The sequence below is a fragment of the Anolis sagrei genome, chromosome X, assembly GCF_037176765.1.
Source record: "Anolis sagrei isolate rAnoSag1 chromosome X, rAnoSag1.mat, whole genome shotgun sequence".
In the NCBI taxonomy this organism is placed as follows: Eukaryota; Metazoa; Chordata; class Lepidosauria; order Squamata; family Dactyloidae; genus Anolis; species Anolis sagrei.
Window position 1 is genome coordinate 13881477 of NC_090034.1, and position 26102 is coordinate 13907578.

Consider the following 26102-nt stretch of genomic DNA (forward strand, 5'->3'; position numbering starts at 1 on the left):
CTACCGGCTGTTAGGAATTGTGGGAGTTGAAGTCCAAAACACCTGGAGAGCCCAAGTTGTCCCATTCCTATTCTAAAGGCTAAGCTTGCCCTGCGCATGCGCACACCCATCCACCTACAAGCCCCGCCCACTCCCCTTTCCAAGTCACAAACGCTCTTCTTCAGTCAGCTGGCGAAAACCTCAGCAGCGCTCCGCCCCTTCTCCCTATGCTTCCGGGTTTGTTGCCGTTTCTTCCCTCGGTGCATTCTGGGAGTGGTAGTCTTTTGAGTCCTTTTTGCAATAGGAGCCTTGCGCTAGGGGGACTCAACTTCCCAGCGTGCGCTGCGGCGAGGCGTCTTGTGCGCCTGCGCAGTCTGTCCCCGAAGCGGAATGTCAGGGCTGAGGGGAGAATGGCGGCGGCGAAGGTCCGAGGGAGAGGACGGAGCTCCGGCGGCGGAGGCTGAGCGGCCTTTCGGAGCGTAGCAGGCGGAGGCGGAGGAAGGCGGCGATGTTCGGGCGGTCGCGGAGCTGGGGTGGAGGCGGAGGCGGCGGGCAGGGCAAGGCCGCCAAGAACATCCACTCCCTCGAACACCTCAAGTGAGGAGAAGCCGGTGCTGTGGTTTGGGGCCTAGTGGGATTACAGGCCCTTGGCTCTGGTTTAGGAGGATTGGCAGCTAGTGGAGGTGGTCAAGAGAGATATTGACAAACTGGAATGTGTCCAGAGGAGGGCGACTCAAATGATCAAGGGTCTGGAGAACAAGCCCTATGAGGAGCGGCTTAAGGAGCTGGGCATGTTTAGCCTCAAGAAGAGAAGGCTGAGAGGAGGTATGATAGCCATGTATAAATATGTGAGAGGAAGCCACAAGGAGGAGGGAGCAAGCTTGTTTACTGCTTCCCTGGAGACTAGGACGCAATGGAACAATGGCTTCAAACTACAAGAGAGGAGATTCCATCTGAACGTGACTGTGAGAGCCGTTCAGCAGTGGAACTCTCTGCCCCGGAGTGTGGTGTAGGCTCCTTCTTTGGAAGCTTTTAAACAGAGGCTGGATGGCCATCTGTCAGGGGTGATTTGAATGCAATATTCCTGCTTCTTGGCAGAATGGGGTTGGACTGGATGGCCCAGGAGGTCTCTTCCAACTCTTTGATTCTACGATTCTAAGAGATTCTTCATAGCTACATGACGTCAGAAATAGTAACTCAAATATTGTTAAATGCAATATAAGGAGATTTCAGCTTCTAAGACAACAATTTCTATGTTGTAAAAGGTTCTTCGTCAATATATAATGTCAGGAACAGCAACGCAACAAGGTGTCCCGGGTTGTTTCCCTTGTTTCATAATATCTTCTTCAGGTGTTATTCTTATCTATGATGCTTGAGTGAGAGGAGTTCTGTAATGACAGAACTACAGAGCCTAAGCTATTCACAGGAATTGGATCCAAAGGCTATAAATGCAGATAGGAACTTACAACAGAGCCAATAGCTACTAATTAGAATTGAATTCAAGCATCATTGTGCTGTCGCACGCTGGGCCTGTGCATATGACTGTAGACAGGACATAAATTCTGTGTGCCCAACGGGACGCCGGGGCTGCCTCAGATTAAAGGCCCTTGGACCTCCCCAAAACAAAGTTCTGTAGAGGCTTAAAGTAAATCCAACAAAGTTCTTTATTGATCAAAAACAAACAGGTACTTTAAAGCTTTCTTAACAGTCTATAGGCTCTTGCAATCTTGTTCACTGGGAACAGGCACTATCTTCATAACTATTTTTATTTATATAGATTATTATTATTATTATTATTAGGATGTGGAAAAATGGCTTCAAACTACAAGAGAGGAGATTCCATCTGAACATGAGGAAGAACTTCCTGACTGTGAGAGCCGTTCAGCAGTGGAACTCTCTGCCCCGGAGTGTGGTGGAGGTTCCTTCTTTGGAAGCTTTTAAACAGAGGCTGGATCTGGCCATCTGTCAGGGGTGATTTGAATGCAATATTCCTGCTTCTTGGCAGAATGGGGTTGGACTGGATGGGCCATAAGGTCTCTTCCAACTCTTTGATTCTATGATTCTATGAATGACCAGCGACCACTCTCCAATATTAGTCCCCAAAGGGTTAGGAATCAGTTTTTGGTCAACTTTAGATTCGCTTTAGTTATTTGGGGTGCTGATTCAGAAAATTGCATTGGATAGACCACATAGAGTCATAGAGTTGTTACCTCATGGGCCACCCAGTCCAACCCCTGCCCAGACGCATTCAAAGCACCCCTGACAGATGGCCATCCAGCCTCTGTTTAAAAGCTTCCAAAGAAGGAGCCTCCACCACACTCTGGGGCAGAGAGTTCCACTGCTGAACGGCTCTCACCGTCAGGAAGTTCTTCCTCATGTTCAGATGGAATCTCCTCTCTTGCAGTTTGAAGCCATTGTTCCGCGTCCTAGTCTTCAAGGAAGCAGAAAACAAGCTTGTCCCCTCCTCCCTGTGGCTTCCTCTCACATAATTATACATGGCTATCATATCTCCTCTCAGCCTTCTCTTCAGGCTAAACATGCCCTACTCTTTAAGCTGCTCCTCATAGGGCTTGTTCTCCAGACCCTTGATCCTTTTAGTCGCCCTCCTCCAGCTTGTCAATATCTCTCTTGAATTGTGGTGCCAAGAATTGGACAAAGTATTCCAGGTGTGGTCTAACCAAGGCAGAATAGAGGGGTAGCATGACTTCCCTAGATCTAGAGACTAGACTCCTACTGATGCAGGCCAAAATCCCATTGGCTTTTTTTGCCACCGCATCACATTGTTGGCTCATGTTTAACTTGTTGTCCACAAAGACTCCCAAGATCTTTTCCCCACGTCCTGCTCTCAAGCCAGGCATCATCCCCCATTCTGTATCTTTGCATTTCATTTTTTTTTCTGCCTAAGTGGAGTATCTTGCATTTGTCACTGTTGAAGTTAATTTTGTTAGTTTTGGCCAATCATCTCTCCAATCCATTAAGATAGTTTTGAATTCTGCTCCTGTTTTCTGGAGTATTGGCTATCCCTCCCCATTTGGTGTCGTCTGCCACCACTGAGAAGGCCATGTCCCCACTAGTCTGCGTTTGCGATGGTGGTGGGATCAAGAGCAGGGCCTCCAGCTGATCTTAAACTTTGTGATGGTTTGTAATGGGAGATACGTTCAGACAGGTAACCTGGGCCAGAATTCTGGATCCAGTGGGCCCCCTGAGAGGGAATAGATGGGACTACAAACCCCTTGTTCCTCGTCTGTAGTGAAACATCATACTCCTTGCTTGTAGTATATACTGGGATTGATAGGACTACAGGTTCAATTCTCCTCAACCATAATAAATTATGGATCCCATGGGCCCCCTGAGAAAGAATAAATAGGACTAAAAACCCCTTGTTCCTTGTCTGTAGTAGATGCTGGGGTTGATAGGACTACACGTTCCATTCTCCTTGGCCATGATCAATTCTGAGTCCTATGGGCCCCCTGAGAAGGAATAAATGGGACTACAAACCCCTTGTTCCTTCTCTGTAGTGGATGCTGGGGTTGATAGGACTACACGTTCCATTCTCCTTGGCCATGATCAATTCTGAGTCCCATGGGCCCACTGAGAAGGAATAGAATAAATGGGACTACAAACCCCTTGTTCCTTGTCTGTAGTAAGACACTGGGGTTGATAGGACTACACGTTCCATTCTCCTCAGCCATGGTCAATTCTGGGTCCAATGGCCCCCCCGAAAGGGAATAAATGGGACTATAATTCCCATGGTTCTTGACTACGGTGGATTGTGGAGCTGATAGGCCACTTGTGAAGGCCAGGAGTAAACAAAGCCATGCATTCTCTTGTGTAATTATATCCTTTGAGTGCGTATGTACAAATCACATGGGACGAGAATGTCATTGTAAACAATAATTTTTAAAGATTGCTCAAGTGTTTAGCCTCATTAAAGTTCTCTTTTAATTTCCTTCCAAACAGAAAAAGAGGCCTTTTGCCCAAGGATCTTTGCAAAGTCAAGGCCAAATATGTAGCTTTTTAAAAACTGAAAACAATTAAAACAATTTGTTTCTCTTTGTTGCAAATAAAGTAGCAGAGTGGTTTCAGACATCTAGACATTTCTTGTTTATGTTTCTTAAAGCAGTTTAGAAGTCATTCATTCCTTGTTTTTATTTCTAAGTATGTTCATTTGTTTTTTAGTTGATCCATTCCCTTGCAATTGCTCCTTAGCAGCATTTTATTTCCATTTGTGTTGGTTTCTGCCTTGAAAGAGGAAGGCCACAAATAGATACAAAAAATAAATAGAAATGAATGTTGCCTTCATGTGATCCGAGATAAACTCTTTCCTTCCCCCCCCCCCACCCCCTTTTTCTTCATTGAGGTATATGTACCACGTTTTGACCAAAAATACCACTGTGACCGATCACAACCGCAACCTGTTAGTGGAGACCATTCGCTCTATAACCGAGATCCTTATATGGGGAGACCAAAATGACAGTTCCGTCTTTGAGTAAGTTTGAATGGCAATGCCTTTGTATGTGGGATGGTACTCTAAAAGCTTGATCTTGCAGCAGGAGGGGGAAAATTAATTTGCGTTATATATAATGAAAAATCCATTGACTCGTTTCAGTTTTGCTTATTCCAAAGGGGATGATGTTTAGAATCACAACCATTAATCTGGTGACATGGACTCTAGTTCTGTACATATTTAGGAAATCCAGAAATCACAAGAGCTGAAGATTAACTCCAACCCCTCTTCCCCTAATAACATTAAATTGTATATATAGTATTTGTTGTTGTTCATTCGTTCAGTCATTTCCAACTCTTCGTAACTTCATGGACCAGCCCACGCCAGAGCTCCCTGTCGATATATATAGTCCCTGTAGATATATATAGTATATATCTATATAAATAAAAATGTAATGTTTGTTTGTGGAATTAACATAACTCAAAAACCACTGGACGAATTGACATCAAATTTGGACACAATACACATATCAGGCCAATGAGTGACCACCATTCATAAAATACTGAAAAACACAGCAGAAGACTTTAAAAGCAAAAAAAAAAATATTACAATGCATGCACAAAACCACATATATATATACGCAAACATACATATACACACATATATACACACACAAAACACACACTGACTGGGCCACAGTAACACGTTGCAGGGGACGGCTAGTTGTGTGTGTGTGTGTGTGTGTGTGTGTGTGTATATATGTATATATATATATATATGGATTTCAAGCTATTTAAAAGTACACCAGACAGAAAGACCTTGTAAAACAACGGCTGCTGAAACAAAGGCTCAGTGATTTACAAATCAAGAATGACACCTTCAATAAAATGTCACAAGAAATCAACCTTTGACGCTTTCCCCTCAGCTTTTTCTTGGAGAAGAACATGTTTGTGTACTTCTTGAACATCCTGCGTCAGAAGTCTGGCCGGTATGTCTGTGTGCAGCTTCTACAGACGCTGAACATCCTCTTTGAGAACATTAGCCATGAAACGTCTCTCTGTAAGTGTGAGCGCATTCATGTCATCTTCCTCAAAGCTGCTTGGTTCTGGTTGTCTTTTGTTCCCAGATATACAGGCAGTCCTCAAGTTATGAACAAGAAAGACTCTGTAAGTTTATTCTTAAGATGAATTTATATGTACCCATATATACTAGAGTATAAGCCGATCCAAATATAAGCCAAGACACCTAATTTTACCATAAAAAACTGGAAAAATGTATTGACTCGAGCATAAGCCAAGGGTGGGAAATGCAGCAGCTACTGGTCAATTTCAAAATAAAAATAGATACCAATAAAATTACATTAATTGAGGCACCTGTAGGTTAAATGTTTTTAATATTTACATAAAACTGTAATGTAAGATAAGACTCTCCAACTCTGATTAAACCATTATTCTAACCTCCTTCAATGTAAATGTGCTTATGTATCCTTCCAATAATAATAAAGAGATAAAATAATAAATGTAATAAAATAATAATAGAGTAAAATAATGGAAATGCAATAATAACAGTAATATTAGAGTAAAATAATAAGCATAATAATATATTTGTAATAATAAGAGTAAAATAGTAAATGTAATAAAATAATAATAGAGTAAAATAATGGAAATGTAATAATAATAATAATAAATAGAGTAAAATAATAAACGTAATAATAATAATAGAGTAAAATAATAAATAACTTTGATTCAGGTATAATCTAAGGGGAGCTTTTTCAGCCTAAAAAAAGGGCTGAAACACTTGACTTATATTCGAATATATACAGTAAATAGGAACAGGTACATGTTTTAAGTGGCTTTGAAAGCATAGGGAAGGGTTAACACCCCTGTAGTGTTTGGTTTGCTGTCTGTGCCCCTGTTCGGAAGATTTCACCCCACTTTCTGTTCTTGTGGGAATGGGATTTTGAAAAATGTGGCTTGTTGTTGAAACAAGGATTGGAGATCAAGCTTTAGTGGAGACCCCTTTTCTCCATGATAATAACTCTTCCAAGAGTGGATTTCCCTTCTGAGGAGTAGATTTGTCTCACTTACTGTTGTCTTAGCCCCATTCTTAACTAGAAGTCTTTTTTTAACTCGACTGCCTGTATTCATGCATAAGTTGGCCTCATGTAGAAGTCGAGACTGAATTTTGGAGGACCAATAGTATGGATTTTTCTTAATGACCCCTGGATACATTGAGGGTTATTCCATGGAGAGGGGAGTGGATAATAATAATAATAATAATAATAATAATAATAACAACAACAACAACAACAACAACAACAATAATAATAATACAGTTTTATTTCTTACCTGCCTCTCCTCATGGCTTGAGGCTCTCTTCTGTCATGATTCTACTTAGAGAAGGGGATGGTTCCTTTTTTGGTAAGAGTTAATGTACAATAGTCACATTGACCTGTGCAAAAGTAGTTCCAAGTTTTTGAGTTGATTTATTTTTACTAAAATGTATAGACTTATACATGAGCATATAGAGTATTTGTTGTTTTTCTATCTCAAAGTGGGTTATCAATAAAACCAGTGCAATACAATATAAAACCTAAAAGTATACAAACCTTAAAATAGAATTAAATATTAATGGTATTTGAAAAAAAACAGTTAAAATCCTTAAAACCAATTCAAAACCAGTTTTTAGGTATAATCTAGGATTCTCCTGGGCGAAATGAAGGAACCAACCATTACTTCTAAACAAAATGGAAAGCAATATTGCGAATGTTTTAGGTAAACGGATAAATAACCAAGACTTGGAGCAGTGCAGCTGTATTACAGCATGCATTCAGCAGCTATTCCTAATGCAAACTAATGGAATCACTCTAAATATAAAAGAAATACCAAGAATTTAAATGAAAGACTTGTGTGTATGTAAAGATTTTATACAACTTTGGTTCCTGGTTCCAAGTATTTGTAGATACTTATTTTTGCTCTTTGTTTGTTAACTTGAAAGTTTGGGGGGGGGGGGAGCAAGAGAAAGAAATTTGGAAGGGATGCGGTGCCTTCTAAAGTCATGCTGGTTTTGGGAGCTTGTATTGGATTGCTTGGGAGAAGCTTGCTTTGTATGACTATGGCATGTTTTTCCAGTTCAAAGGGTGTGTGCATCTGTGTCTTCCGCCAAGCTAAAGCTTCTCTTATCTGAGATTAAATAGAGCTGGAGATTCAAACCTTAACAAACAGGTTGGCAGGGTGAAACTTTGTACTGAGTATTATTATTATTATTACTACTATTATATCTTACCTGCCTCTCTTCGAGGCAGGACACAACATAGGTCAAACATATAGAATCATAGAATCATAGAGTTGGAAGAGACCTCGTGGGCCATCCAGTTCAACCCCCTGCCAAGAAGCAGGAAAATTGCATCCAAAGCACCCCCGACAGATGACCATCCAGCCTCTGTTTAAAAGCCTCCAAAGAAGGAGCCTTTGAAATTTATTTCTGTGAAATACATCTAATAAAATACACAGGAAAAAAGATTAAAATATAGTAAACACTGTGCTTGATGGCTTAACATCAAAAATAAACCAACAGCAAACACAGTTTTTGAGAGCCCTCTTCCAGTTCCCCAGATGTGTACCATCTTGTGTCTTGCTACTTGAATCCGAGGAACCACCTTTGTCAATTAGAACCTGATGGTAAGCACTTAAATATTGGCTCAAGATAAGAGTTTTCAGTCTAGGATCCATCTAATTCACCACTTAGCTCAGGATGAACATATAAGCAGCTGGTTTAAGATAAACTATAAGAAAGCCTCCTCCATCGGCCTTTCCTCATCCTTCTTAACTCACCTGGGTTTTGATATGGCTCTCAAATCAATCAAACAGAGACTGTGGGATATTGCTTTTTGTGAGCTGTGCTCTTGTTCATATGTATCTTGCTCCCCAAGTGCCCTGTCCATACATTATGTTGGGCCTTTCCATGCAGCAAATTATGTAAATAACCTGACTGTGCCAAATACCACTGTCTATTTTCCAAGGCAAAGCGTAATATATAATAATAATAATAATAATTATTATTATTATTATTATTATTATTTATACCCCACCACCATCTCCCCAATGGGGACTCAGAGCGGCTTACATGGGGCCAAGCCCGGACAACATGTTACAGCAAAATAAAACCAAAACATAAACAACAAACAACATAATCATATGTTGTGTGGGAGATTTGCAGGTATCCCATATGACGAAAGACTTTGCCCATGGAACAAACAGGAAGTAGACTGTATCTACCAAATTCATGCAACAGGTAGTCATGCAGTTTTTATGAACAAGCTCAAGTACACATAATTAATCCCCTACTGAGAAACTTACTGGCCAGTTCAGTGAAATTTTATGTGAAGTTTTTACTTGGTGATGATCATCCCCACATGGCCCTGGCTGTTGCCAAGTATTTTTCTGAGGCACCCAGGATTAGATAATTCTCAATTTTGGACACAGGCTGAAACATGCCTGGTGCCTTTTGTAGTCTTTTACCTATGTTCATAGCATCTTGTATGATTTCAATCCGTTTTAATCCCGTATTTTAATCAGTTTTAACTGTTGCTAATTTCATCCAGCTGTGTGTTAAATCAGTCAGCTGTTGTTAATCTTATTAACCTTGAATATTTTGTACAGTTATAGAGCAAAAAGGGTCTTTGGACCATAATAAATGTTGTTGTTGTAGTAGTAAACACAGGATGTCCATTTACAGGTGAATATCATTGGTTCCCTCTGTTTTCTTCCTCTTGATGATGTGCCGCCTTGAGACATCATGCTTGGTCTAAATATCTTGATTCTGAGTTTGAAAGCATGGGCTCAGTGTATATATGACACATGTGTTTTCTTCCCCTCTCTTTCAGACTATCTGCTCTCCAATAACTACGTAAATTCTATCATCGTGCATAAATTTGACTTCTCTGATGAAGAGATCATGGCGTACTATATTTCCTTCTTGAAAACACTTTCCCTGAAGCTCAACAACCACACTGTACATTTCTTTTACAATGAGGTAAGTGGCCAATAACTTCATACCACATTCAGATGCCACTGTTTTAGAATATGTTTTTAATCAGTTTTTGTGGATTTTAAACTGTGAATTTTTTTTAATACCAGTGATAATTTAATATTATTTTAATGTTGTATATTTGTAGATTTTAAAATGTATTGAAATGCTTTTAATGTCAGCCACTTGGAGTCTCCTTTGTCGAGAGAAAAAGCAGGGTATAAATAAACATAATAATATAATAATACTGTTATTGTGAAAAGTGGAAAATGCTGTGCTGTCTTCCTTTAGTTGGAATTTCATTCTTGCCTCATATTAGTGTCGTTTTCTCTCTCTACAGTATTGGTAAATACCGTATATACTCAAGTATAAGCAGAGTTTCTCAGCCCTTTTTTGGCTGAAAAAAGGGCTGAGAAACTCAAGTCAAGGTTATTTATTATTTTCCTCTGTTATTATTATTATTACATTTATTATTTTACATTATTATTATATTACATTTACGTTATTTTATCATATTACTGTTATTACATTTATTATTTTACTCTATTTATTATTATATATACCATTTCACTCTATTATTACTGTTATTACATTTCCAATATTTTACTCTATTATTATTAAATTTATTATTTTACTCTATTATTATTGGAAGGATATGTAAACACATTTACATTGAGGAAAGTTAGAATAATGGTTTAATCAGAGTTGGACAGTCTTATCTTAATTTACAGTTTTACGTAAATATTCAAAAACATTTAACCTACTGATTCCTCAGTGTAATTTTATGGTTTTCTATTTTTATGTTGAAATTTACCAGTAAGTGCTGCATTTCCCACCCTCAGTTCATACTCAAGTCAATATGTTTTCCCAGTTTTGTGATAAAATTGGGTGCCTCGGCTTATATTCAGGTCGGCTTATACTTGAGTATATATGGGTATGTCACATTTTTCTCTCTCTTGCTCCTTTTGAATTATTTGACATGTCATGAAAGATAAATCTTCAGTTTAATGCTTCTAGGGTCCTTACACTGTTGAGATTTTGCTGTTTGTTGATTTCTATTGCATCCTATTGGAGGAAAATGGATTGAAGGACACAACTAGAAAACCATGAGCCCAATAATCCCTCTCTTCTTTTTCAGCACACAAATGACTTTGCTTTGTATACGGAGGCCATTAAATTCTTCAACCACCCTGAAAGTATGGTCAGGATTGCAGTCCGGACAATAACACTGAATGTCTACAAAGGTATGTTTCCTGAAATTTGAACCCTCAGAAAGTTAAATAGGTCATACAGAGGGAGGTGGCTCCAGCCTTGACCGCATTGCAGGTTTACCATAGTATTGTTTGACAATGCAAAATGGTATTTTATAAAAGTCTGTATTAGACTCATGAAAGCCTTTTTGTTCTGAATCACTGGCTATAATTCAGTACTGTTTTCCTGCTGAATCTTCTCCCAGCAGCCCTTTCTCCAAATCCTACAAAAAACCCACCTCTGAGGGCTAGAAAAACATCTCTAATGGGTTTTATTGTCACAAGGCTCTGAAATGAGAAAGAAGAGGTTAGCCAGATTCAAAGCCCACAGTTGGATCTTTGGCCCTCTTTTCTTCTCCCATTGAAAGTGCAATGGGACATGCGTGAAAGAGTTCCCTGGCCATTGCCACTAGAGGTCACGCTTGCCTAGATTTTACATCTATACATAAACACAGAAACATCTGTTGACTTGACTACTGTTTTTCAAGAGCGTAGGCGTGGAAGTCTGCGGCAGCAAAAAGGACAAAGTCCCGTGACTCCTTTGAGATTAGCAGGTTTTATTTGGCACCCGCTTCACAGGCAGCAGCTTCCTTCAGAAATACATAAAGCCTCTTGCCAGATAAAGTAGGCCAGGCTTCAAGGTGCTGCATGTTTTCTGTTTTGCTTTCCACTCGCTACGTGTCCGTGTCACGCAACTACAGCTGTTCATCAATGAAGAACATGTCACTCTGCAACAAAAGTATTTCCATTCACAGGAAATATGGGCTTTGCTTTTCCCCTGCTTTGTAGTAGAGTATCTGGAACCTGTTGAGAGTTGGGGACCAATTTCTTTGGGGAATTGGTTCCTCTCTCAAACAGCTCAGACTCCTTATAATGTTCATCATGAGAACATTAGCTTCAAACTGTTAGACCTGGTCTTTCCCTCTAAGTTCTGCTGAGAGCTCCCTCCTTGATAGCCCTCATAGTTAATTTCGATCAGTAGCGATTAGGAATTGATGGGAGTTGTAGTCCAAAACACCTGGAGGGCTGAAGTTTGCCCATGCCTGGTTTAGATAATTAAAGATACCCTTCATGTCCTCCCTCTTCCTTCTCTTCACCAAGCTGAAGATGCCAGCTCTCTCAACCTTTCCTCCCACGTTTTGCTATCCATATTGCTTAGCATCCTCATTGCCCTTCTCTCAACCTGCCCCAACTTCCTTATATGCTCCCTAAAATGAGGTGCCCAGAATTGAGCACAGATACATTCCTTGAAAGATGATGTTCTTAACTGCAAGGGGTCACATGGTGGGTATTGGGTCTAGGAATTGATTACACTCTGTAACACGATTTCTGTTCCTGGGTTATAACTGTCATTTCCTAATTGGTACTATCATAAAAACATGGAAAAGGTTTGTCTTTGTCTTGTGGGAGAGACATCCTGCAGCACATTTTGCTCTAGTTTTTCAATGAATATATCATCAAGTCTCAACTAATACAACATAGTTTGTGGCAGTCGCAAAAACAACAATGTTTCTGGAGTAGAACAACTACTTTCAAAGTAAGGACCAATTAAACAGGAGTTAAACAGGAACTAACACTTTTAAACCAGGAACAGATTTTTTTTGCAAATTTTGTTGCATGGCGTTGTTGTTTGTTTATTTATTTACTCTATTTATACCCTGCCTTTCTCTATTCCGAAGGGTACTCAAGGCAGCTTACATATAGGCAGTTATTCAATGCCTTAAAACACATACAATTCCAATAACATTGACATTAGAATTAAATTAAAATTAATACATATTAAGCATTTAAAACGTTTAAAAACATTACATTCAATATAAATAATGCCATCCATAATTGATGTCCAGAGATGTTCCATAGTCATTGCACATATTCCAGATCTGTTGTTGCACTGCACTATTCTCCAAAAGCCTGATCCCAAAGCCAGGTTTTTACTTTGTTGTTGGTATTATTATTATTATTATTATTATTATTATTATTATTATTTCATGTCCAAGGTGCACTTTTTTCCTACTTAAACATCTCTAAAATTGAGGTATGCCTAATAATTGTAAGTGTATCTTAATGTATTTTTGTTGGTGATCATATTATTGAAATTATGTTGTGTCTTACAATCGATGGCACCTTACAATTGAGGAAACACAGCTTTGTTATTGTCATTATTCTGCTTTTTCTCTCTTAAAAGAGACCCAAAGTGGCAAACAATATTAAAAACAATATAATAGACAATTTAAAAGGTAAAGACTGTAAACATTAGAATAGAATTAAATCTCAAACTAATTAAAAACAAATAGATAAAACTATTAAAATCTATTTCAAAGACCTAAAGCATTTTGGTATCTTGAGCAGAGCAGAGTACAGTGAAGCTGGCACTGTATGTAAGCTTATGGTTGGAAACAGGAGGGAAAATACTCAAGATGATGCTCTGGGAAAGCTATAGGAAGGTAAACATGTGCATTTGTTTATGCTGATAAGAAATCTGAGATAAAAAAGCATCTAAAGCAAATAAACTTTAGTGGAAGAGTCCCCCATGTCTCTCTGTATGTCAGACCTCTTAAAGCAGAGAAAGGCCTCGTGGTATTCTCTTGTCAAACAAAAAGGGTCAGAAAGCACTATAGACTTTTGGGAAGAAAATGGGATCCATGTGGGGATAAGACTGGGAGGGCCTCCCTTTTTGCTGGCACGTCTTAGGGTGCATGGATGTTTCTGCTGCTCCTAACCCTGTCTTTTCTAAGCCTAGATGCCTCCTGCTTTAGCTCCTGGACGCTTTGGAGAATGCCCTGCCTTCCTGGTTCCTAACCCCATTTAACCGCTGTCTGTTTTTGTCTCCTTTCGCCCTTTCTTCACTGATGATTGCTGTGTGCCTTATCACAGTGTCATGTAAGTCCGCTGAATCACTTGTGACATTTCCACCTTATGTTTCTTTTATTTACCTTCCTTTTGAGAGGTTTTCCTTGGCTCTGCCTAGATGCCGCGAGCTGTTTCCAGCATGTTAAACATGGCCTGGAGTTTCCCTCTTGGCAATGTATAATCTCTATGTATACTCTGCTAGATAATTCAGCATGAAAGAGAACAGGTTACAGGGCAGACCACAGAAAGGGATTTCTCGTTAACTACAGTGTTTTAGTTTTATTTGTTTTTCCTCCTCTTCTGGAAGCAGATGTATTTAAAAATGGTTTTCTCCCCAGTGGATAACCAGCCGATGCTGCACTACATCCGGGATAAAACCGCTGTCCCTTACTTCTCCAATCTGGTCTGGTTTATCGGGAGCCACGTGATAGAACTGGATAACTGTGTGAAAACGGACGAAGAGTAAGCCCTTTCAGTCCTTGTTGCTAAATCATTACCTGACGTAATGGCAGAAAGACATCTTGGTCGATTATCCATAGGCCTGACATCCTCTTTGCAGGAAGAGGCATCCCCACCTTTTATGGGAGATTGCGAGAGTACAGTTAGTTTCATTATTTTGGGCTGAAAAGAATTGTGGGAGGAAGAAATCACTAGATACCAATTTCCTTACCAGATTGTATAGGTGTTTCTTCAATGTTTTCTTATTTTTCAGGCACAGAAACAGGGGCAAGCTCAGCGACCTAGTTGCGGAGCACCTAGACCACCTTCATTACCTGAATGATATCCTTATCATTAACTGTGAATTCCTAAATGATGTGCTCACTGACCACTTACTGAATAGCCTCTTCCTGCCTCTTTATGTATACTCCTTGGTGAACCAAGATAAGGTGAGCAAATGAATAGGCTAATAGTCTGTCCCTTTATCTATATAAATAAAAATGTAATGTTCATTTGTGGGATTAACAGAACTCAAAAACCACTGGACGAATTGACACCAAATTTGCACACAAGACACCCAACAACTCAAAAAAATTGATTTTGTCATTTGGGAGTTGTAGTTGCTGGGATTTATAGTTCACCTATAATCAAAGAGCATTCTGAACCCCACCAACGATGGAATTGAACCAAACTTGGCACACAGTTCTCCCATGACCAACAGAAAATACTGGAAGGGTTTGGTGGGCAGTGTCCTTTGGTTTTGGAGTTGTAGTTCACCTACATCCAGAGATCACTGTGGACTCAAACAATGAGGGATCTGGACCAAACTCCACACGAATACTCAATATGCCCAAATGTGAACACTGGTGGAGTTCGGGGAAAATAGAATCTTGACATTTGGGAGTTGTAGTTGCTGGGATTTATAGTTCACCTACAATCACAGAGCATTCAGAACCCCACCAATGATAGAATTGGGCTAAACCTCCCACACAGAACCCCCATGTGGGCCTCAGCATCGCGTGGCAGGGGGCGGCTAATAATAATAATAAAAAATAATGTTTCTGTATTGCTGTGAATTTTCCAGGGTGTGTGGCCATGATCCACAAGCATTCTCTCCTGGCGTTTCGCTCAAATCTATGACAGGCATCCTCAGAGGTTGTGAGGTCTGTTGGAAACTAGGCAAATGAGGTTTATATATCTGTGGAATGTCCACAGTGAGAGAAAGAACTCGTGTCTGCTTGAAGCAACTGTGAATGTTGCAATTGGCCACCTTGATTGGCATTGATTGACCTTACAGCTTCAAAGCCTGGCTGGTTGCTGTCTGGGGGAAACCCTTGTTGCGAGGTGTTAGCTGGCCCTCATTGGTTATTGTCTGGAATTCCCTTGATTTTTGAGTGTTGCTCTTTATTTATTTATTTATTTATTATGTTTATTTTATTTATTTTTATTATATTTCTGTGTATTAATATACACAGCAAAAATTAAAATATAATAAACACAGGATGCTTGTGTCACATTATTATTATTAATAATATATTTTTTGTACCCACCTCTGTCCCTACTCTGTCACATTGTTGTTATTGTTGTTATTTCTTACCCACCACTCCTTGTGGCTCAAGGTGGGACGTTATTAAAAAACGCATCATGCTAAAACATTATGTAAAACACATATATTAAAACGTGTTTCTATAAAATACGTACTTAGATTAAAATAATACCAAACAAAAGTTAAAATGCAGTAAACGCAGGACATGAATTTAAAATTGACTGTATAAAGAGTTATTGCCTAGCTGCACCTTCTTGCAAAATCCAGTTCATCCCGAACATGCAATTATTCTGTTTATTCTTGAATGACTGCTTATTCCAGAGAAATGAAATCCTGCCACTCAGGCCTATAATCATAATAATCATAAACTTTATTTATTTATATAATCACTGTTTACAATAAACATGCTTGAAAGCTAAGATGAGAGAGAAAGGCCAGAGATGAAAAGCTGCCCAGATGCTTCCTAAGTAACTCTGACTCATGGCAGCCCTGTTTTTGAGTTTTGGGCAAGATGTAATCCATTGGTGATTGGCTGCTGCCTTCTTTTGAGGCTAAGGCAGTGTGATTTGCTTAAGGTCTTCCATGGTTGGGCAGGGATTCAGAATTTGGGTTCTCAAAGGCCAGCACCATCCAAAACTAAATTAAGACATTAATCCAGTTCCTGATAAACTCCCTCTTTTTCTTTTTTTCCTTGCTTCTTAGGCTGAGGAACGGCCGAAGATCAGCCTCCAGGTTTCCCTGTACCTCTTATCACAAGTAGGTCTCCAAACTTTGCAGCCAGTGATTGGTGTGTTATTATTATTTAAACACAGCGTTTCTCGGGAATTAGTGGGTGAGACCGATGGTTAGTTAGTATCAGATAAACTGAGCCTTAACCACCAATTCTCAAGAAAGATTGCCAAGATTCTTTGTTAGTTCATTTGATATATATCTTGTGGTGGATTTCACTCTGTTTCTGAAGAAGTGGCTTGAGAATGAATGTAAACTCACACTGGCTATCTTTTGGGGGTGCTTTGATTTTTACTGCAGGGCAGAAGGGGGTTGGACTAGATGTCCCATGTGGTCTCTTCCAACTCTATGGTTCTATAACATTAATTGTCATGGCTCAATGCTATGGGATTGTGGGAGTTGTCATTTTGCATTTGTGTTCTTTGCCAAATAGACCGGGCGCCTGTCCATACTACAATTCCCAAGTTTCCATCTCATTGAGCCATGGTGGTATCAAACTGCATTATTCCTACAGTGTAAATGCACTCCCATTTCTATCACTAATAGATCCTATTGGATTCTGTCCCCCGTTGTGCATGGATTCCAATTTAATGCAGTTTCTCAAGTTGCTCCTGACACGAAAAAAACAAACCAAAACTTTAATGCTCTTTTTCTACTTCTTTGCCCCTTCTTTGCAGGTTTTCCTAATTATCCACTATGCTCCGCTGGTGAATTCATTGGCGGAAGTGATTCTGAATGGGGACCTCTCCAGGTTTTTCTCCAAAGTGGAGCAGGACATCCAGAAAAGTTCGGTACGTGCTGTGCGTCTCTGCCTGGTTCTGTCAACTCCTTGGGTTTCTTAGACTGACATTGAGGCTTCTACTTTGTCTGTATGTTTCGCCTCCAGAAGGGAAGGAGACATAAATAGCTGAAAGGATGCCATAAGGAAAAGGGACCAGGCTTGTTTTCTGCTCCCCAAGAGATAAGGACTCAATGGGTTCAAATGGCAGGAAATTAGATTCCACCTGAACATCTGGAAAAGCTGTTCAGCAGTGGGACTCTCTGCCCCGGAGTGTGGTGGAGGCTCCTTCCTTGGAGGCTTTCAAATAGAGGCTGTATAGCCATCTGCTGGGGATGCTTTAATGGTGCTTTTCCTGCATGAAGGCAGAAAGGGGTCTGGATGGCCCATGGGGTTTCTTCCAATCCTAGGATTCAATGGTTCTATGTTATTATTATTATTTTAAAGCAGAGGCTATTATTATCATTAAGCAGAGGCCATCTGTCAGGGGTGCTTTGATTGTGCTTTTCCTGCATGAAGGCAGAAAGGTTGGTCTGGATGGCCCATGGGGTTTCTTCCAACTCTAGGATTCAATGGTTCTATGTTATTATTGTTGTTGTTGTTGTTATTTTAAAGGAGACGCTGCTATTGTTGTTGTTGTTGTTATTATTATTAAGCAGAAGCCATCTTTCAGGGGTGCTTTGATTGTGCTTTTCCTGCATGAAGGCAGAAGGGGGTTGGACTGGATGGCCCCTGGGGTTTCTTCTAACTTAGGATTCTATGGTTCTATTATCATTATCATTATTATGCAGAGGCAGGATGACCATTTGTCGGGGGTGCTTTGATTGTGCTTTTCCTGCCTGGCAGAATGGGGTTGGACTGGATGGAGCCTTGATTTGAGTTTGTGGTGCCTTTGTCAGCGCCTTTGTTACGCTTCATCTCATACAATCTAAAAGTTGGAAGAGACCCCAAAGGCCACCCAATCTAACCCCATTCCTGCCATGACACCATCCAGCCTCTGCTTAAAAACCTCAGAGAGGGAGAGTCCATTGGATTCCAGTGTCCAACAATCAAGAAGTTCTTCCTAATGTTTACCTGGCATCTTCCTTCCTGCAAATTGAATCCATTACCTCATATTCTAGTCTCTGGAGATGCATAAGTCATTATTTCCCCTTCCTCGATGTGACCACCTTTTGGATATTTAAACATGGCTGTTGTGTCCCTCTCATCTCAACTGCTTTTTGCTATTGACCTTGCATTACTCACTGATAAAAAAAAGACCTGTTACACACGCACACAAATCTGTTACACACGAAAACAAAGATGACTGTTTTCACGAGGCTCCTCTGGTTTTTCTTTTAAGTGGGTTTTGTTACTAGGAAAGTTGTGGTCAGGAGTTTGTGGCTGCTTTGCCCTTTTTCTCTCTCTTCCTTTTCTGCCACAGCAGTTTTACTTCCAATGAAGCTGTTTCGCAGAATTTCTTAAGTGTTGTGTGTGTTTTTAAAAAATGAACAGAGTGTATGATGCGTCATCGTCTTCAATGAGTTTTTTTTCTCGGTATGTTTTCAGTGAGTGCTAATTCTAGACCTCCACATCCTATTTTCAGAGGGTTTTTTTTTCTCTCTCTCTAAAAGATAGGGCTTGTTCCACGCAGCAGCAGCAACAGCCAGGAATGAGGAGCGTGCCTCCAGCGGCATGCTCTAAATAGGGCAGCGGTGAGACAGTGCAGGTTTTTCTTAAGTGAAAGAGAAGGCTTTGCACAGCAGAAGAGCGTGAGTGGGAAGCCTCTGGGTGAGACAAAAGGGGGGAAAGTAGGGCAGTTGAGTACAGCACCGTTTTGCAGCACACTTCTCTAGTGTTTCCATTCACCAGTATTTTGGGGGGGGGGGGGTGCACTTTATTTCTCTACTAGGGAATCTACCCAATGGTTTTGCCCAGTTGTTAGAAGGCGCACGGTCCACTGCTTTCGTTCTTTCCTTCTCTCTCCTTCCCTCCTCTCATCCCTCTTCCCCTTTTCCTTCCTTCCTTCCTTCCCTTCCCTTCCCTTCTTACTCTGTCTTCCCCTTTCTTCTCCTTCCTTCCTTCCTTCCTTCCTTCCTTCCTTCCTTTATTCATTCATTCATTCTTTCTTCCCTTCTTCCTTCCTTTTTCTTTCTCTCCCTCCTTTCCTTTCCTTGCTTCCTTCCTCCCTCTTTCTTTTTACTTTCTCCTCCCTCCCTTCCTTCTTTTTTTTCCTTTCCTCCCTTTCCTTCTCTAGCTCTGAAATTTACACATATAATCACTCTAAATATTGATATGCTTCCTGTAGAATAGCATCCCAATGTGTTTAATTATAAGAGAACTAGCATATATCCCTGGTGTTGCCTGTCTCCTTTCTCCCTTCTCCAACTCTGAGAAGGCATTCCCTCACAGTGCCTCCATGACAGTTCTCTCTATGAGTCCTTCCTTCCTCCCTCTCTCCTTCCCCCTCATACACTGGTCACCTTTCTTTCCCAGTGACATCACAGAGGGACACTTCGACTAGCAATAGCCACTCCAGTGACATCATAACAATGGCCTTTGTGCTACAAACAGACACAAAAACAAACATACTTTGGTTTTGATAGAGAGATTAGGCAGCTTCTACACATAGTCCCTCCTCATGTTAATATGCCTGCTGTAAAATAACTTCCTAATGTATTTGCCCTCAAGAGAATAGTGATCACATTTGAATAGGCTGCAATCCCACTTGTTATTAGTATTATTATTAGCAAGTTTATTTACATCCTACTCTTCTCAACTGCTTGTAAACATAGCCCCTCCCAATATTGATATATAGAATGGCTTCCTAATGTATTTGATTTCAAGAGAATAGTGATCACATTTCAATAAGCTACAATCCCACTTGTTGTTAGTATTATTATTAGCATGTTTATTTACATCCTGCTCTTTTCTCTTAAATGAGAATGAAAGCTACGTTCCTACTTTTGCCCTCTTCCTTTGAAAACTGTGCAGCACTTTATGTGTATAATAATATTAAGAGTAATAACAAGAACAGCAACAACTTTATTTTTAACCCCAGGGGGATTCAGGGCAGTATCCAAACAAAAGAGGCAAACATTCAATACCATAATAAAACAAACTGACAGACAAACCAAATCAATACAATAAGTAAAACAATATCATAAACTTATAATACCTACCCAAAATAAATGCTTAATTACACAAAAATAAGTGTATAGCACTTTTTGTTGCGTAATTGGATTAGGACTGGAGGCCAGGGCTCAAATCCTTACTCCTTGGGTGAGTCACACTCTCTCAGCCTCAGAGGAGAACCATGGCAAACCTCTTCTGAGGAAATCTTCCCAAGAAAACCATACATCATCATAAGTCATAGGTCAGCTGAAAGTCACACCCAAAGTTGTTTCCAAGGGTCATCATAAGTCACTGTTTGTGCAAAAGCTCTATGTTTCTAACCCACAGCTTTTCTGTTAACTTTAGGATAGGAAGCAATGGGGGGAAACCACTTGGGATAGCAATAGGATGCACACAAAAAGCTAGAAGAGCAATAAGCAACTGCTTTGGGATTTGGAATTCTTGATAGAAGAGAAGGCAATTGAACTGAAGCATTTGCACTTGGGGCCTATCCATATATTTGGGTTAAAAAGACTTCTCACCAGGTGACACAGTCAAGTAAGAAGACCATGAGGTTTCGTCAAGCAGAAAGCACTACAAAACAGCAGGGCAGCCACATTCCAGATGGATAAACCTCTTCCAGAAAACCACAGATGTGGGAAAGTATAGAAACGGACACGTGAATGATGCTGTGGAGGAATAAATCCTTGGACACATTCTTTGAGGAATGGAAACTCTTTTTGACCAATATATTTATATCTGATGAAAAGGGAAAGACTTTGTGTCTAAGTTGGAAATATAAACCTGTTAAGATATTTATTTGTCAATGTCAAAATTAGAAGTAAACCATAGGGTGGAAGAGGAAAAAATCTAAATGATAGAGAAACCGAAAAAAGGATAGAAAGGAATTCACTTTTTAAATCAATCAATCAATAATAATAATACATTTATTACCCACCTCTCCCTGTTGGCCTAGGACTTAATCAGGGTAGAGGTGTATGCTGTATAGTTTGATATGTAATTGTTGTTAGACCATGTGTGAGATGGTTGTAGTTGTTTATTTGTGTTTTGAGGTAAAAATGCGGGGGGGGGGGGGGCACCATAATACGGCTGCCCTCCATTTTCAAGACTTAGACTCAAGAAAGTTTCTCCTTCATAGAGTTGCCATACATCGATGGCCAATAATGAAAGAACCGAAGCTTCTATCCTTCCCGATAAGAGGCAAGGTGATCTTGGCCCTCGTTGCTTATTCTTCTTATTCAACACAGGGAAGACAATGGGGTCTCCTTTCTGAAACCTGGGTGGCATGCTTCCTTTCGCAACAAAATAGAGAGAGGGCTAGTGCTCTTGGCTGGTTGTGTTTCTTTCCTGGAGTCGGCAAGTCAGGCACCTTTTGCCGCATGACGTGGGCCAGAGCACACCTTCCGCACTTCGGTTACTTCCTGTGAGAACGGATGTGGCTCTGGCCCCGCAGCTGCTCTTTCTGCAAGGCCTTAGCCTACTTTCTCCCCTTCCTGTAACTCGGGGGTGATGCCTCCCTCAGTTTGGTTTTTTTTCCCTAACCACCTGGGTGTGAAATGTACACATATATTTGGGTAAAAAGATGTCACCTGAGTGCAGAGGCAGGAACACAACCTTTGACAAAAAAGCCTCCTGTTAGCAAAGTCTCTTTTATACCTAATCCTTCTTTTTGGTATTTATTATTATTATTATTATTATTATTATTATTATTATTATTTGAAACACAACAAGATGAGTCCACAGCAGACACTCTGCTAGCTGTTTTATTGGATCATATGTCAGACACTTACCAAATGTCTAGACATGTGTGATGTATTGGCGAATAATGTGTGCAGATCCCAGTAAGGTGGCCTTTTGCAGCTGGAAGATGGTAATCTTGTCAGCACCAGTTGTGTTTAAGTGCAGGCCAAGGTCTTTATTATTATTATTATTATTATTATTATTATTATTAGATCTAACAATGCTTGCACATTTGGAATAATGATATAGGGATGAAATGAACAAATACAGTTATTTTTGGACATTTGGTTATCTGTGGCCCAGTCTGTGTATATGTGTTTATGTGTGTGTTTATATATTTGTGTATATGTGTATATATGTGCTTTTGCGCATGCGTTGTAATGTATTATATATTTTTGGATCTTCTGCTATGTTTTTCATTGTTTTTATGAGTGATGGTCACTCAATTGGCCTGATAAGTGTATTGTGTCCAATTTTGGTGTCAACTTGTCCAGTGCTTTTGAAGTTTTGTTAATCCCACAACAAACATTACATTTTTATTTATATAGACTAGCCGCCCCCTGCCAAGCATTGCTGTGGCCCAGTCTGGTGATCTGGAAAATAAAGTAACGAGAAAGTGTTGGTTTTTAATATATGTAATTTCTTTATGCTTGTGGGTAAACAGTATTTCTTTCTGTTTTTTTGTCAGTGGTGATGTGGAGATTGTCTGGAACATGCAACATATAATTGTCCTTCTTTAGGGGTCCCTTTCAAATCTATATCTGTGTGTGTGTGCGAATCATATCTATCTATCTATCTATATCTATGGCTGGATGGCTCTTTGTTAGGAGGGTTCATTTATGTTTCCTTGCCCTGGTGAAGGGAGTTGGACTGGATAGCCTTAAGTATTTTCTGTTGGTTATGGAGGGGGGTGGGGGTCTGTATGGGAAGTTCTGTCATTGGTGGGGTTCAGAATGCTCTTTGAATGTAGGTGAAATATAAATCCCAGTAACCACAACTCCCAAATGTGAATGTCTATTTTCCCCAAACTCCATCTGTGTTCATATTTGGGCGTATTGAGTGCTTGTGCCAAGTTTGGTCCAGATCCATCATAGTTTGAGTCCACAGTGCTCTCTGGATGTAGGTGAACTACAACTCCCAAACTCAAGGTCAATGCCCACCAAACCCTTCTGGTGTTTTCCGTTGGTCATGGAAGTCCTGTGTGCCACATTTGGTTCAATTCCATCATTGGTGGAGTTCAGAGTGCTCTTTGATTGTAGGTTAACTGTCCCAGCAACTACAGGAGATCTTTCCTTCTTCGGAGGAGACCAATAACCGATCTTAATAAAATAGCGAGGAGTAAAGACATCACACTGGCAACAAAGATACACATAGTTAAAGCAACGGTATTCCCTGTAGTAACCTACGGATGTGAGAGCTGGACCATAAGGAAGGCTGAATGAAGGAAGATAAGACACTTTTGAACTGTGGTGCTGGAGGAAAATTTTGAGTGCCTTGGACTGCAAGAAGATCACTCCAGTCCATCCTCCAAGAAATAATGCCCACCTGCTCGCTGGAGGGAAGGATATTAGAGGCAAATATGAAGTCCTTGGCCACATAATGAGAAGACAGGAAAGCTTGGAGAAGACAATGATGCTGGGGAAAATGGAAGGAAAAAGGAAAAGGGGCTGACCAAGGGCAAGGGGGGTGGATGGTATCCTTGAAGTGACTGGCTTGACATTGAAGGAGCTGGGAGTGGTAACAGCCGACAGGGAGCTCTGGCATGGGCTGATGCATGAGGTCATGAAGAGTTGGAAGCGAATGAATGAATAAACAGCAACACATACTTGTGAAACCTAACATAGCGCAACCATAACATATCACTATCAATTAGGTCATAAAAACATAACATTTAGATAATTAAAATGTAGAGTTAAAAACATATTACTATAAACATGAAAATCACATAATCCAGAACTGTATTGTGTGATACTGATATTTATTTTGTATGTAAACAAAAGTATCAAAATCCCTTTTCCCTTCTACAAACACACCGTTTTCAATGCAGGGGCTCTTAATATGTGCTGTGTTTTGTTGCCTTTAACTTGCCTGACCATGAATTCATAAGGTTTTCTTAAGCAAGAGATCATCAGAGGTGATTTTGCCATCTCCATCCTTCCTAGGCCCAGAAGCCAAAGAAAGGCCCTCTGTTCCAAGAGCTTTCTGCTTGGACTCAATCCCTCCCCATTTTTTTTGTCCTTTTAGGTCAAGACAGGCATCCGATGCTTCATCAAACCGACTGAGACCTTGGAGCGATCTCTGGAGATCAATAAGCACAAAGGGAAGAAGAGGCTACAGAAGAGGCCCAATTATAAGAATGTTGGGGAGGAGGAGGAGGAAGAGAGGGGCCCAGAGGATGCACCAGAAGGCGTCGAGGGCCCCTCAAAAGGCATCAAACCTAGTGGAGAGAGCGAAGGTGAGCCTTGCCATCCACAGCCAGTATTGGCCCAGGGCCACCATTGCAGTTTCCTTGCAATAATTTTGTCAACAGTTGCATGACCATGACATAAAAATCAAATAAGAGAATGCATAAGAAAGTATAGGCTTCCTATGCTTTCAAAACTTCATTTCCTGAATTTGCTAAAGCTATCAAATACTAGAACAAATGGGGAAGGCAAGCTTCAGAGAGCTGAATCAGTTCCTCTCTTCCACTTACCTCTGGTTTGATATATTATTATTCTTTGATACATAACAAGATTAGTACACAGCAAACAAGATCACTGTGCTGGCTTTTGTATTGGATCACACGTCGGACACTTCCCAAGTGTCTAGGACTGTGTGATGTATCGGCAAATAATGCATGCAGATCCGAGTAGGGTGGCCTTTTGCAGCTGACAGGTGGTAATTTTGTCAGCACCGATTGTGTTGGAAGTGCAGACCAAGGTCTTTAGGCACTGCACCCAGTGAGCCGATCACCACTGGGACCACCTTGACTGGCTTGTGCCAGAGTCTTTGCAGTTCAATCTTTAAATACTTGCATCGTGTAAGCTTTTCCAGTTACTTCTGATCTATTCTGCTTTTGCCTTGGATTGCAACATCGACAATCCATACTTTGATTTTTTCCCCACGATTGTGAGATCAGGAGTATTGTGCTCCAAAACTCTGTCAGTCTGAATTCGGAAGTCCCAGAGTATTGTTGTTGATGTTGTTGTTATTATTATTATTTGTAGTAGTAGTAGTATCTTGCTTTTTTTCTCTCTAATAAGAAGAGACTCAAAGCAGCCCATGATAAAAACCAAAGCAACATGCTTTAAAAATATGCGGATGTTAAAAGGGAATTAAAACATAACCATATGAAAAATTGGCAAATCCAAAACCTTAAAACCAGTTTGCTTTCGTCATTTGCATCTACACTTGTCCTACTTCTTGCCCCTTGATGCCAGCCAACCTACATTTTGTCATTTGTTTATTCATGCCTCTTTGGTCATTTGGCAAATAAATAGAATATGTAAAAAGGCAACAATATTATTATATTTATGTTTATTTATACACCACATCTTCTCTCCGTAAAGAAGACAATGTAAAACTATAAAAAGAGCAACAATATAAAACCACAACAATGTGAAGCATTATATTACATAGCACAATAATAATAATAATAATAATAATAATAATAATAATAATAATTTTTATTTATTACCTGACTCTCCTTTTGGTTCAAGCCAGTGCACAATATTGACCTACAGATCTTGCCTATTGAAATCCAATACCCTTATGATACAATATATATCATCTAAGGTAAAATTCTTTATCTAAAAGCCTCCCATAACTGTCAACTGCCATGTTGGCAATACGTTAAGCTTGAATTTCCATGACTGCCAAGGAGAAAGGAAAAACCATTGAATTGGTGTCACACAGAATTTCTTTCTGAAACATTATTGTGATGTAGGCTGGACAGAATGGCTTCCAAGAATCTGGATCTTGGTTTTGAATTCATATTTTGTCTCATGAATGCACCTCTCTCAAACTTGGGCCTTTAGAAATTGAGATGGTCATCATGGAGCGGTGTAAGTTGATTTCTGTCACGGAGCAAAACATCACGGATGAAGAAAAGAGCGCGGCTGCTTCGGGAATGTCCAACTGGAACAGGTACAAAGAGAGATTGGGGGGCTCCAGCAAGGTTTTTCCTATAGTTTGGCCCAGGCACATGCAAGCTTTGGCCCT

The 26102-nt window shown here is 40.1% G+C and overlaps 1 protein-coding gene across 3 annotated transcripts in view; it reads left to right on the forward strand.

Annotated features, from left to right (window-relative positions):
- Positions 1–336: 336 nt before the first annotated feature.
- Positions 337–26102, forward strand: part of LOC132762072 (protein CLEC16A-like) — a 76382-nt gene continuing 50616 nt past the window's right edge. For 2 of the 3 annotated variants that reach the window (XM_067473092.1, XM_067473094.1), the window contains exons 1-11: positions 337–576; positions 4340–4468; positions 5352–5485; positions 9312–9460; positions 10593–10698; positions 13893–14016; positions 14267–14441; positions 16241–16294; positions 16945–17058; positions 24144–24354; positions 25919–26027. In XM_067473092.1, the coding sequence (XP_067329193.1) occupies positions 488–576; positions 4340–4468; positions 5352–5485; positions 9312–9460; positions 10593–10698; positions 13893–14016; positions 14267–14441; positions 16241–16294; positions 16945–17058; positions 24144–24354; positions 25919–26027 (1394 nt within the window). In that variant the 5' untranslated portion in view covers positions 337–487. The remainder of the gene's footprint in view (positions 577–4339; positions 4469–5351; positions 5486–9311; positions 9461–10592; positions 10699–13892; positions 14017–14266; positions 14442–16240; positions 16295–16944; positions 17059–24143; positions 24355–25918; positions 26028–26102) is intronic. The other variant, XM_067473095.1, reaches the window with a different exon arrangement.